This window comes from Clytia hemisphaerica, unplaced genomic scaffold (assembly GCF_902728285.1).
Source record: "Clytia hemisphaerica strain Z4C2 unplaced genomic scaffold, Clytia hemisphaerica genome assembly, whole genome shotgun sequence".
NCBI lineage: Eukaryota > Metazoa > Cnidaria > Hydrozoa > Leptothecata > Clytiidae > Clytia > Clytia hemisphaerica.
The window spans coordinates 2,934,104-2,947,941 of NW_027103917.1; the positions used below are offsets into that span (position 1 = coordinate 2,934,104).

Below are 13,838 nucleotides of genomic sequence, written 5' to 3' on the forward strand. Positions count from 1 at the left end.
AGTAGAAAAGTGCAAAAGGCTCAACTGGACTGGTGGATTTAAATCAAAAACAAAAGTTCGGTCACACTTTTTGAATTTAATTCCCAATGGTTTAAAGACTAAAAGAACGTGTTTTATCATATCAGTATTACATTAATCATTACTTCTGAAGAAAAAGATAATTTTGAATCGAGGAATGGAAAAGTACCAACTTTTTTAGATATCTGAACAAAAGGGTCGTTCAGTCAAGTACTGTAAACATTTTTTGATTATATTTCAATTTAAAATTACATTTTAAGGGGAAGATAATTTTTAGTATACGAAAAATTCATTGACAAAAGGAAATATTACAAACATTAAAAATTACAAATCGAGAAAATATACATTCCTAAGTTATGATACATTAACCATAAAGAAATTTCTATTGCTAACTTTTTAAAACCCTAACAGTTCAGCACTGCCGCTATCTTAAAAAGTAGCCTGTTAAGACCTTAAACACCCCTGTCTCAGTAACTTATAAAAAAGGTGCAAAAACTATACGGCAAAAAGTTGTTTGATTGGACCTTCTTTAAATTCAACGAAGTCAGTTGCAAATTGTTGTCTCTCTGACAGATTTTTGAGCCGCAGTTTTCAAGATTTCTGAAACAGATGTGTTTTATTTAAACTAAAAGTTTGGTTCTTTTCATGGTGAAATTTCATAAATTTATAGTTCAAGCTATCGACGAGGCGGTTCTATGAAAATTCTAATTTCATGTCCACTTCAATTCACTATTAGCGAGTCCATGAGTAGGGATCTGTTGAATCAGCGAGATACCAAAAAAAAAAGTTTTCTCATTTCAGCGAGACAAAAGAGACAACCCAAAAAATGATCTCGCCTTTCATCCACAACAATGTTAACACGTGAGTATCACAAAATCCATTGTAACGTAATTTAACATAAATACTTTCAACATGGCAAAGTGGCGAGGGAATCCCAAAATATTCTCCTTTCATCCACAACAACAATGTCGAACAATTAAGCGACGGATTTGACTTTCATTCCAACAATATGATGTTTATATCCATCTTTAGCGTGAATGAGTGAAGTTCCATGACTTTCTTGGTGTTCATGATCATGTAAAAGTCTTTCAGGTTGAATAGTAACGCCATCTTCCTTTGTATAATACATAATAATATAAATCTTCGGTGCAATATAACACAAGAAAAACCCTAACGCGTACAACACGCATAATATGGCTTGTCCTTCCGCAAGTTGTTCATTCACCACACGGAAGAGAAGAATGATGTGAAGTAACGCCATGACGTAAAACATAAGATACGACAGCAAAACATGACGTAATTCTTGGCATCTTTCATCCATATCAGTGGAGCTACACGACAAGAAGTTTCCCACCAAGCTTAAAACAACATTATAAGCGAACGCAACCCAAAATACAAGACTGGCCCAATTTGAACATTCTAAGTACCGGATGTGCCAGGTTTCCGTTGCCAGTTCCATCGTTTCCGGTTTCATAGCGGATAATCCGATGATCAAGAACAGGAGCTGTATGGAAACAACCAGGAGAATGAGATGAAGTCGAGGTCGTTGCCCGCAACCACGTTTAACAATCTCGTTATTCTCGTCGTAAAAACTGTTCGCAAATCCACTCCTCGAAATCAAGACCGCAAAAATGATGGTTAATCCGATACTGAATAACCCGATAAAAACGGAGCAGCCTCCAACACTTGGTTTCGCCAACAAGGGGACTGAGGAGAGAAGAACAATGGCGCAGCCAATCAGGAACAAGATCAAGCCATGGTAGCCACACATTAGGACGAGTTGATGATTCTTATTCTTCACCAACACGATAAAAGCCATGAGCAGAACGAACGCCATTACGGAAAGACAAATCAAGGTCAGAATACCAGCCGGACGGGCGAGCGAGTATACGGAAATACCATAGACTTGACATTTGGTACGTGCAGGGTTGGACACCTCTTTAGGTTGGCACTTCATACAAGAGGTGAGGTCTGTATCGTTAGTGATCGAATCCTTAAGGCATGGTTTACACATTGACGTACAGTTGATGTTACCGGTGATGTTCACTTTAAACGAACCAGGCTGACATGTCTGGTCACACTTCCCTTGATCAATTGTCAGTGAAGGATGCGTGAACACACTCACTAAGATAAAAATGAGCACTGTTTGTGTGCCGGAGATGGACATCCTGTATTTGGTTTTTGTTCTTTCTAAAAGAGAAAGGAAAGAGATTCAATGTAATTTTAATTTGAAGGCTTTAATACGACCATTCCTAATCAAATAGGTATTGACGATAGTATAAAATCAAGTTTTTTCACCCTGTATCAACCTAGCCTGAATCGCAGACCTCTACAACACCTCAGATAGTATATAAGGAGCTCAAACCAGTTAGTGGATACCAATATCAGCCTCGAGTGGTGGGGGCGTACGAGGGTCCTGGACACCGAAATACCAACAGTTTTTCACAAAATCACCGCAATACCGACACCAAATTTTTTTCAAGCTGTCGACGAAAGTTGAATGGCAAGAGGGCCTTAATTTAGCACCGTTTCTCCGACGTTTTAAGCAAAAATCAACGTATCAGCGATTTGAAATTTAACACTTTCCGTCACCGAAATACATCTCAAACACCAAAATACCAACACATTTTTTGTTGATCACCGAAATACCGACGCAAAAAAAGGTCAATACCGACACACCATTAAACTGGTACGCCCCCTAAGTGGTTACCCCTACACTACACTCTAAGTGGAAAGTGGTTACGAAAAGCCGAGTATAATTACCAAGTCTGGATGTGCTGTTACCAAAACAAACCTCCCTAACTGGACCAAATACAAACCTGATTATCTAGCACCCTATCTAGCACTATAAGTTTTTCGTTTGACATCGAATTTTTTAGCTTCGAATTTTTGAATTTTTCCTCAAAAACATCTGTCAGTTTGAACTGTCTAGAAGACTCTGAAAGGGTTTTCCTAAATTTACAAAAATTACGGCTTTTCCATCCATTTTGTGAGTATATCATCTTGTTATAATATGTCTGGTTGTCTTAAAAAACAGAAAAACTTCTATTTTCTGTCGTCTTTAAACTTATTTGATAAAGGAGTAACAAGAAATAGAACTGTCTAAACTTTATCTTCGGAAAGAACAACAAGAAATAGAACTCCCAAACTATATCTTAGCAAAGACTTTTTTATCAGATAATTTAGATTACAAGCAAAGCTTACTTTCCAACTTCAACATTAGACGACTAATCTTCCTTCCTTCCCTCAACTTCAAAACAGTTCCCTTTAAAACTTCATAAGACTTCCAGATCTTTATCTTGCAACAACTTCAGACTGAGTTGTGCAATAAATTTTTTGAAGACATGATTGATAGATAGCATATAATTATTTCTCCTTAAATCGAGAACATTTCAAAAACTGGAAGTAAGCATTTTTTAATTTCTTTTCTATTTCTACCTGGTTAAGTTGCAGGAGGATCTAAGATCCATTTCGTATCTATAGACGCATTCAAGTAGCGCCCTGTCAGCACCTTGGACTGACTACCCAATTCCCCTCACATGACATGGGTTGTCCTGGGCGAAGGCTCATTCACTTTATCTATCTATCTATCTATCTATCTATCTATTATGGTTGAGTTACAGGAGCCTCTGGGAGCCCATTATCGCAACTATAGATGCTTTGAGTAAGCATCCCGTCAGCACCTTGAACTGACTACCCAATTCCCCTCACATGGCATGGGTTGACCCGGGCGAAGAATCGTTCACTTGCCAAGTGAAACGCTGCGAGTGGGAATCAAACCTCAGTCACCTGTTCAGCCAGAAAGGTCAATTGTAACAGAACCTTCCAAGGCGAACTGTATCCGTCCAGGAAAATTAGCTATAGCAAAACAAATTACGGAAATCTCGAAATCCTATAGATAGTAAGAAGCCAATTGGTGAAAATCTGTGGAAATTAGCCGAAAAGAACTCCCAGGAACGGAAAAGTAAAATTTGAAACTAAATAATATTTTTCAGAAATCCTGCTGATTAAAATATTCTTCTGTGTCACAAAGTCTCCTCCTTTTTCTTCTCAAATTCCAACAAAAACAAAACTGAAGACATTTTTTCAACGTTTAATATTTTAACGCTTCAGTTAATGAGATTGCCATTCACTCGGAGACTTCCAGTTTAAGGCGTATTTTTCTTCTAGGGATGGGGGCCAAAAGCTTTACAAGATATAACATAATCAACCTATGTACAACGTAGGGTTTATCAAGGTCGATAAACTCCACGAGAACTCTTATTAAAGCCCGCTCTCGAGGAAGCAAATGTAAAAACAATCGCTTATTTCCTATCTCACAAAAACAACTCTTCAAATACAACTTAAAAATCGTTCCCGCTATCTCACAAATATATCAATTTCCTTGGAGCAAAAAGGTCAACAATTTCCTGACTGTTCATTCTCGACATGAGAGGGAGCTTGCTGAATAAGCTCCCATTCAAAACCTATAATACTCCTACTGGGAACCTTCGAGAACCATTTATTTCAAAACAGTTGTTATAAAAGGTAAGCAAAAATCGATAAAGCTTCCATTTCCCAAACATCTCCAGAGAAAAGTTGCTAAGGTTGTTAAAAAACATCAATTTCTCCCTTCGTGAAACGTAAAACTACAAAATCGATTGAAAATTATGATCACAGAGACATTTGTCAATCACTTAAAGTAAAAGAGTGCAATACAGCGCTTAACATATCTTAAAAACACAAATAGACCTTATTTGACAATCTCTCAACCCCTGTTCAAAACATACCATGTCGTAAACTACAAACAGAATTTCTTAAAAACTCATAAAAAGCTTCATTCTGATTAATCCATCTATCTTAATGTTTATACAAGTTGGATTAGCAAGACAAACGCTGGGAGGGCTTCAGATTAATCGAGACTTTCTACACAAAAGAGAGAAAAAATCAGGCGACTTAAAACCCAGTTAATTATGACTACAAATCCCAAGATTAGAAAGACTAAGAAAGCTTTAATGTGTGCAAATTTTTTTTTTTATCACAAATAGAACAGTTTTAATCAGAAGGGCTGACCTTGTATTTTGTTGTATTCAAAACAGGCGGAGTGAAAAAAACATTCATCGAATTGAGTTGTGACCTCAAAAACATGTCACCTGGAACCTAAATACTACTCTTCCATCACCCTCCACAATTGAACACAGTTTTGAATGAAGTTATTCAAACGCCAAGGATGCTATATGGGCTGGATACAAAACTCCTGGATGGGAAATGAAGCCACTCATTTCCTATGTAAAACACAAACGCCAGATTGAAAGTAAAATCTATTCCAAGATTGTCGCGCCAAAACAAAAGGCTAGATTCAATCCGTTATTCTAAAAGCGGCGCAAATATTTAGGCTCCTATCTAAAACATAAACGCGACGACACAAACGCCAAATTGAAAAGCTATTCACAGGTTTCGAAAAATATGTTAGATTCAATCCATCATCCTAAAGGCGCTGCAAATATTAAGGCGCTCACTTTATCTTGCTTGAGAAAGGTTGCATCCCTCTCTAGTCCATTCGGGGCTTTAAACTATGGCAAGCGTTAACCACAAATTCAAGAAAAACTGGGTTTTTCTGCAGAAAACCTGGCTCGAATTTCAGTCAGGTTAAAAAAGGGGCAATTTTACCCATATTATAATAACATTACCCCCGTCTTTTTTGTCATTCTATGAGTATTTCCAAATCCTATCTCTCGTCAACCGAGATTTTTTGTCTTTTAGTAATTCATCAAAACAACATTGACCAAAGGAGACATGTTCTATCAAAAAACTTGAATTTTCTGAGATCTTGTGTCTTCTTTAGAAAAACTAGGGCTTTCACCCGAAAAACCAGGTTTTTGACAGAAAACCCAGGTTTTTGGCAGAAAACCCTAGTTTTTCTCGAAATTGTGATTTTCGCTTGCCATATTAAACTCAATAGCCATAGCACCTTATTTCATCTGACTAGCAACCGATTAAAATAAACATCGAATGGGAACTATAAAACTGAGAATGATAACAGACGTATGTTTCTCAATACAAATAAAACTCAATTAATTTCGATTATGAAATTTTAATCCATTGATTACATTGATGTCAACAACTGGGTCATTCAAAAAGAAGTTCGCTCTCTTCTTTCCAACATACACTGCATCGAGGCATATACTTTAAACAAACAACTAAACACTTACATAAACGTCCAAAGTCCAAATATTACTATTTTTTAATACGAATCATTTTGTAAGACCCATAATGACACTGGAGTAGCTGAATAGAGAATTTAAACTAAACTACCTCAATTTGGTCTTGCAAACAAGAACAAGATAAGAATAACTAGAGGCTCAAAGTTCCAAAGAAAATAAGAACAACCGAGTCTCATAAATAATCCAACAATGTCAACGTCGAACACTAAATTTGTATTCATGATATCCATGTTTTCTACGGAAAGACCCCGGTTTTTGCCAGTAGTGGCAAATTTAAACTAGACAAAAGTTGTATAAAATTCGCCACTACTGGCAAAAACCGAGGTCTTTCCGTAGAAAACATTACGTCATGAATATCATGAATTGAGGTATAGATAATCATCTGAGTATTGCAAATATTGAATAGACAATCTGGAGAGAGAAAGATCATTAAATTTGATTAATCCCCTGGAATAGTCTATTGAAACAATTATTGCTGTTTTACCAAGAAAGTTGTTTCATTATCCGAGTTTTCTGCAAATATCAATTTTTTTGCTAAAAATACCATCTGTGAACAAATAACAGAAAGAAACTACAAACTTCTATCGATCATACATTACTGAATTTATGTATTTGCAATTTTGAGGACGGTAGAGTCTGTACACAGACCCGATATATACGGCTAATTTCAAAATTCATTGCCGTAGAGGGTCTGTTGTCATTGTCTTTCTCGTTTGAGATTTTTCAAATCAACCGCTCACAGAGTGTACTACCCAGCTGGCACACAACGTTGTTTCAACGTTCATCTAACGTTATATGGACGTTGTGAACGTTAAATAAACGTTGAAACAACGTTGTGTGCCAGCTGGGTACGAAGCGATAAACGTGAGATACACTCTGGTACAGAGTATAGAGTAACTGGGACGATTTGGAATAACCTGCTGTTTTGAGGCGCAAAATCGAGGACGGTAAAAGTGCTGATTCACCGTCGTCCTTAGTCGGTCAGGTTAGACAAATAAAATATTAAATAAATCAATCCTTCCATACATCTTCAGTAAAAGATTAAATGACAGAAGCTGTTTTTGGTTCAAATCGAAAGCTAACCGTCCCGCCGCAAAAGAAAAAAAACAACAAAAAAAAACACGCATACATACATACATAAACTCGTCCGCCATTCTCTTGGATAGACAGAGGTCATGTGAACTGATTACCAGACTTTTACACAGTTAAAGTAAACATGATAAGATGGTATAAGGCACGTACATTTCGTCTCGACTCAATTTAACCAACGTAATCAAATTTGCAAGCATCAGTTGAAAAGATAACAGCAAGCAATTAGTAGTCTGAATCGCAGACCTCTACAAAACCGCATGTAACATAGGAGCACGAATCCGTTGGTGGATGTCAGCAGCCTAAGCAATTAGCTGATTTGCAATCGAGATAAAAACTCGATAAAGAATTCCTTATTTTGGCACCATTTTCAGCCTCAAGTTCCCTATGAACGTATTCCTTAACCTTTTTTGCTTAAATACGGAGTAAGAAACAAAGGCTAATGATCACATAGTCTGAACAGCAGACCTCTTCAAAGCCACAGGAAGTATAGGAGCACGAATACTTTAGTGGATGCCAGCAGCCTAAGCAATTTAGCTGATTTGCAATCAAGATAAAAACCCGTTAAAAAATATCTTATTTTTGGCACCATTTTCAGCCTCAAGTTCCCTATGAACGTGTTCCTTAACCTTTTTTGCTTAAATACGGAGTAAGAAACAAAAACTAATGATCACATAGTCTTGAACAGCAGACCTCTCCAAAACCACAGGAAGTATAGGAGCACGAATACTTTAGTGGATGCCAGCAGCCTAAGCAATTAGCTGATTTGCAATCAAGATAAAACCCGTTAAAAAATATCTTATTTTTGGCACAATTTTCAGCCTCATGTTCCCTATGAACGTGTTCCTTAACTTTTTTTGCTTAAATACGGAGTAAGAAACAAAGGCTAATAATCACATAGCCTCTACAAAACCACAGGAAGTATAAGAGCACGAACCTTGGATGTCGGCAGCCTAAGGATTTGATTAGGTCATCCCAAGAAAAATACAAACTCGAACCTAGTCCCTTTCGCTTTTTTATGATGCATGACCATGTGACCCTGGGTGTACAACTTCACAGTAAAGAAATGTAAAACATGTGTTGTATGTGTTCATCCAACGAAAAATTATAAATGTTCTCAAGGCTTAGCACACACGTTGAGATGTTTAAAGGTTTTATCTTTACATAAGTGTTCCCGTTTCATATCAGACACATATTTCATATCAGGGCAGTGTCTGCCGTTTGTTATATTATGCTGATATAAACGAAAATATGTTTTTCTTTTCCACTTTCTGACCAATCTTGCTACACATCCAAATTACTACACTTGTAAATTAAAATTGATGAGTAAGTAAACGATATCACTCTTATTTAAAAACAAAACCTTTAAGTCAGCCCAACAAAAATACAACTTCACAGTGTAGAAATGTAAAACATGTGTTTGCATATATGTTCATCATTTGAGTTTGATTAATCATCTGTTTAGAAAGAGGCTTAAAAGACGAGCGACACAAAACATTGACGATTTCCATCTCTCTAAACAATTAGATTTCAATCATCTCTCCTTTATCAAACTCAAATCATCTTATAAACAACTGGATATGTTTTACAGAACATATGTTCTTTCGTTCTGACAATTTTCAAGAGTTTATGATAGATTTTTCGAAGATGGCGAGAACAACGAAAGACATAGAAAAAGTGACGACCTAACAAATCAAGAAAACTTCAAAATCTCAATAACCAGGAATAGCAATATCTACAAAAAGATTCGAAGGCATACACGTTTTTTTATAAGAACAAACTTTATAAGAACATTCAAAGGCTTCGATGTCCAAAATATTAAGAACAAGTTAAGCCCATTTTAAGGCTTTATGAACTCTAAATTGCCCAGGTCTAAAATGGTAGACTGCACGCTTTTTTATAAGAAAGGTGTTTTTTTAATTCATCAAGAATATTGTTACCTTTTTAGAAAAAATCATCCTGAAATATTCTTAGGTTTGGATCCAAACTCAGCCACAATCTAGCATGTAATACAAACCCCAAGCAAAAATTTAGCATTTTTGTTGAACCTTTTAGCATTGCTGGGTAATGAATGGCGATTTAATAGTAAAATGCTTTAAAAATGACATTCTCAGGTTCAGTTGCTAAATTTCATGATGGTGATATTCTTATCATATTCTTAATTTTTTCAGGCCATTTTTATCAAGAATATTCTTATAAAGTATATTCTTATAAAGAAGCGTGCAGTTACCTAAGCAAATTTTCCCAAACAAAAGATTTACTTATTCTGTCTCTCATTAAGGAGAACTTAATTTCGTCAACATAAAACCCAAAACAAAGAAAAAAAAAGTGCAAAATAATGTGCAGCTAGAAATCCTTCCATACTTTTCAAATTAAAAGTGGATTTACGAACTATTCAAGCTTCCCCATTCAACTGTTTAAACACAAATCAAATCGAGAAAAAAATGTTCAATATTTAATTTATTTTTAAAAACAAAATATAATTTATGAAAATCAGATCTTAAAAAATCACTAAGCAACCATCTTAGTTATGTTCACCCTACTGAGAGAGATCTCGTTTTAACTAAATCTATTTTTAATAAAAACATCCCATATTTAGAGAGCAAAAATCTGTGCAAAAAAGTTCCTTAGGACGTCTCAGGTCAAAAGAGAGAGCCTCGAATAAACCTAAACCGAGTCTATCAATAACAAGATGGGTGTGACTTTAATTAAATCTTTCCCTTACGTAACTTCTTCACTTTTTCTTCTTCATTTTCAGCTCTCTCCAAAAAACCAATCACGTCACATCGTCTCACAGACAGAGGGCTTACGTCAAATAATCTAAAGGGGTTCTTGTTTAAAATTAATGGATTATTTGACGTATGTGACACGCTAGACCCTCCCCAACAGTCGGAACCACTACATAGAAATGGCAACTAATGCCTTCACGGGAAATATTTCCCGAACGGGAAGGTGAAAAACTTCCCGAAATGGATAGTTTCCGAATCAGGAAATTTTCAATCTGGAAACAGTTTCCTTTTTGGGTTTTTTTCACCTTCCCGTTCGGGAAATATTTCCCGTTAAGGCAATAGTTGCCATTTCTATGTAGTGGTTCCGACTGCCCAATGGGATTTGAAAAATGAAATAGAACTCAACATTTATTTGTAAATCGACCTGGAAATCCAAAGTGAGTTTTAAACTACCCATGTACACGTTTCAAGGGCAAGTAAATTTTGGCTTAAAGCTAGACTGTTCTTAGGATTAAAATATTCTTTAAATATTCTTTAAATGTTCTTAATATATTTAATTCACTTATTGAAAAAAATTAGCATTCACTAAAATTCGAAGTTAGAATTGTTCGTATTTCTTTCTAAGTTTTTATCTACAATTGAACCTCGTGTTCTTTTAAAATCGTTCTTATAAAAAAATACGAAGAATAAGTTAAGAACATTTTAAGGCTTTAAGGCTTATAAAACAAGGATGTATAGAGAAAAGTTTGCTTCGTGAATTTCAAAAAAATATTGCAAACTATTCCTGACAAGTGAAAAAGCTGAAGGCGATTTTTATACAAAAATTCTGAGAGGCAAAACTACCCTGCCAAAGAATGCCAAGTAACAATGGAATCCTTCTGACTAGAACCTTTGTGACTTGAATATTTCCTCAACTCAACCAAGATTTCTCATCCCTTCAGGTAAGAATAACTTTAAGTTAAACCCTCAAATTATAAACAAGTCTAAAATTGTCCAAACCTCGAACATAAATCCATGCAAAAATTCTCTTCAAATAAAAACACAAATGAGTCGTGAACGTTTCGAAATTTGAACTTAATCAAAACAATGGATTGGAAGTCATGTCAAAAAACATAAAGCTATGTGTTGTGTTTTTAAAGGTCACTCATCGAAAAAACAACATATTAACAGATAACAGATGAATTGTAAACGCTTAGATTTTAAGGGCCTTTCACAAGAGCCTGGCCAAAATATTCAGTGCTAGTTTCACCCTTGTCAAAAAAAATAGAGCTTTGAAAGAGCTTTCCAACGGTACCAACCATTAAGGGTTAATAGCTATCACCAAAGCCGAGATAATTCGATTCAAAGTTAAAGGATTGAAAAATCTTAAAAATGCGATTTTTTAGCCTTTTGAGAATGTCAAGCAGTTAAAAGGTATGACCCTTACAAACAATTTCCATTGTACATAGAGATAAAAGTGGGAAATGTGCATAATTATAATACACGTTTATTTTTATAAGAACATCCACAATTTTTGAAGCCTTTGGATGTTCTTAACTTTTTGAGTTTTAAGCCTAAAAGTGTTCTTAACATGTTCTTAATTTCACTTTTTTTGCATCTTCCCAAGTAATCGGTTTTTAGAGTTCGCAAAACCTTGAAATGTTCTTAACTTGTTCCCTAACATTTTGGCCATCAAAGCCTTTTGTTCTGATATAGTTTGTTCTTATAAAGAAACGTGTACTTTACTACAAAGCTCAGACAAAATCATGCATCCTTTTGAATTTTCAAATTAAAGAGGTTCCCACACGGACTTTACAGCAAACTTAACAAATATTTATGAGGCTTCAATGTTTATTTAATGTTCGTAACGTTAGATGAACGTTGAAATAACGTAAGATAAACGTTCAAATAATGTTACACTGACGTTGTGAAGATTACATGAACGCCCATACAACGTAAGATGAACGTTGAAACAACGTTGTGTGTCAACTGGGAAGCCTCTTCAGATGAAGGTATCACAAAAACTTAGTGAATCAAGAGGTCAGTGAAACCTTGAGACAAAACAGGAAATCAAAAAGAGTATAATTCCTTGATTAACATTTTATCAGCTTTCTTGAACAAACTGAAGTCTCCACTTCACATGATCGCATCAATGAACAGATGGCCAACTGAGGTCATCCTTATCTGAGAAACTAATCTCGTTTTTTGTGTGACGATTTTAATAATTCCCTTACAACTCAATTGACAGTTAAGCTCTAAATAGAACAAGCATTTCAATAATCATTTGCGCAATAATAAACGTTCCTTGATCGAGGTGATAAACTTTCTGGCTGTCTGAAATCTAAGATGGCCGAGTAATTTTTAAAGCCTACCATGTCAAGACTTAAATTTTGCAAGTGTTAAAATTTTTTAAGAAATTGTATGCTTGAAAGACCAGAAACTTTTTACAATGTTCTTAAAATTCTTAAGTTTTATGCGGTGTCTGAAATACAATGTGGCCAAATGAAAGACGATGCACAAATCTCGAGTTTCATTTCAATCGACTCATGTCTCATCGTATCCTTCTGAAACTAGATGATAAATAAATACTTCTACGGTTGACTTTCGTTGATTTGAACTCAAACGAGTTGACTTGCTTTTAGCTGACTTTAACACAACTTAGCTCTAGTTTAGAAAGCCGACTTTCTGCACTGTTGGCAGTTACAATCTTTGCTTGAAAAAAGTCTTTGCTTGAAATGACTTCAAAAAAGGCAATGCATTGACTTTGGACAACCAACTTTCTGCCCACTTTAATTCACAATCAGAATAGGCAGGGTAAAAGGTTGGTCGTCTAAACCAGAGCTAAGATCAATTCACGTCTCTCTCCCTTATACTCTGCTACATGACATGCCAAGAAAAAAACAGACAGTATCTTTTGTTCTATTTAGCATCAATTTGCAAATGGAGAGAACTTTACATAAAGATGATTAAAGTTAGACATCTAACTAGATAAGTCTATATTTATTAACAACGTTTAATTTCTCTGAAGATGACTCTTTAAGGCCTACTGCCCCAACCAAACACTTTTTTATGAGAACCAATAATTTCTTTGTTGGAGTTTCGACTTTTCTTATTTTTGAGCCTCGAATTGTTCTTACCCTGTTCTTATAAAATTGTTTTCATAAAAAAATGTGCGCACTAATTATCCAACAAAGCTTCTCGAATCTACAGTTAACGTTCTCTAATTCGATTTTCAAGGGGAATTATATTTTCATCGAATAATGGAGCGTATCGAATAGGAGAGCGTCGTTTATGATAGGCTGCATGCATCCCCAAATTAGTTCAGAGGGGATGTGTGCAGGCTACGTTTATGAGAGTTTCATGTTGACGGTGACTTTCAATATTATCGAATAATGGAGCGTCTCGAATAGTAGAACTTCGAATAAGAGAGCGCCGACTGTACTTACAATTTGCAAAACGAAAGTGAGTGAGTAAAATGAATGTTGCTGAAGAAAATTCGAAGAAAAAACATCGATCTGCTGACTAAAAGAATCTGCAATTGATTGCTGAAGAAAAAGAAGCGATGGCCAATTCTGTTCAGTTCATAAATGACGAGCCGGATAGCAGTGCACCCCGCGAAAACAATTAACTGTCTAAAAGATTAAGATTACTGGGCTATGCACGTAAACTATCAACCCTATCTATCTATCTATGTTAAGGGATAAGGGATGTTTAAAGAAATGAAATGAAAATCATGATAGTGTACTTACATTTGCTGATAAAAATCCGTCAAAGCGTCGTCAAAAAGTGCCGTCAGACGTAAGAAGGAAAACAGCGTCAA

General features: G+C 35.5%; 1 protein-coding gene across 1 annotated transcript; it reads right to left on the bottom strand.

Moving 5' to 3' along the window:
- Positions 1 to 994: 994 nt before the first annotated feature.
- LOC136809535 (G-protein coupled receptor family C group 6 member A-like) lies at positions 995 to 2,185 on the bottom strand. The gene has a single exon (XM_067066075.1). The coding sequence runs from the start codon at positions 2,183 to 2,185 to the stop codon at positions 995 to 997; it is 1,191 nt and encodes a 396-aa protein (XP_066922176.1).
- Positions 2,186 to 13,838: the final 11,653 nt, after the last annotated feature.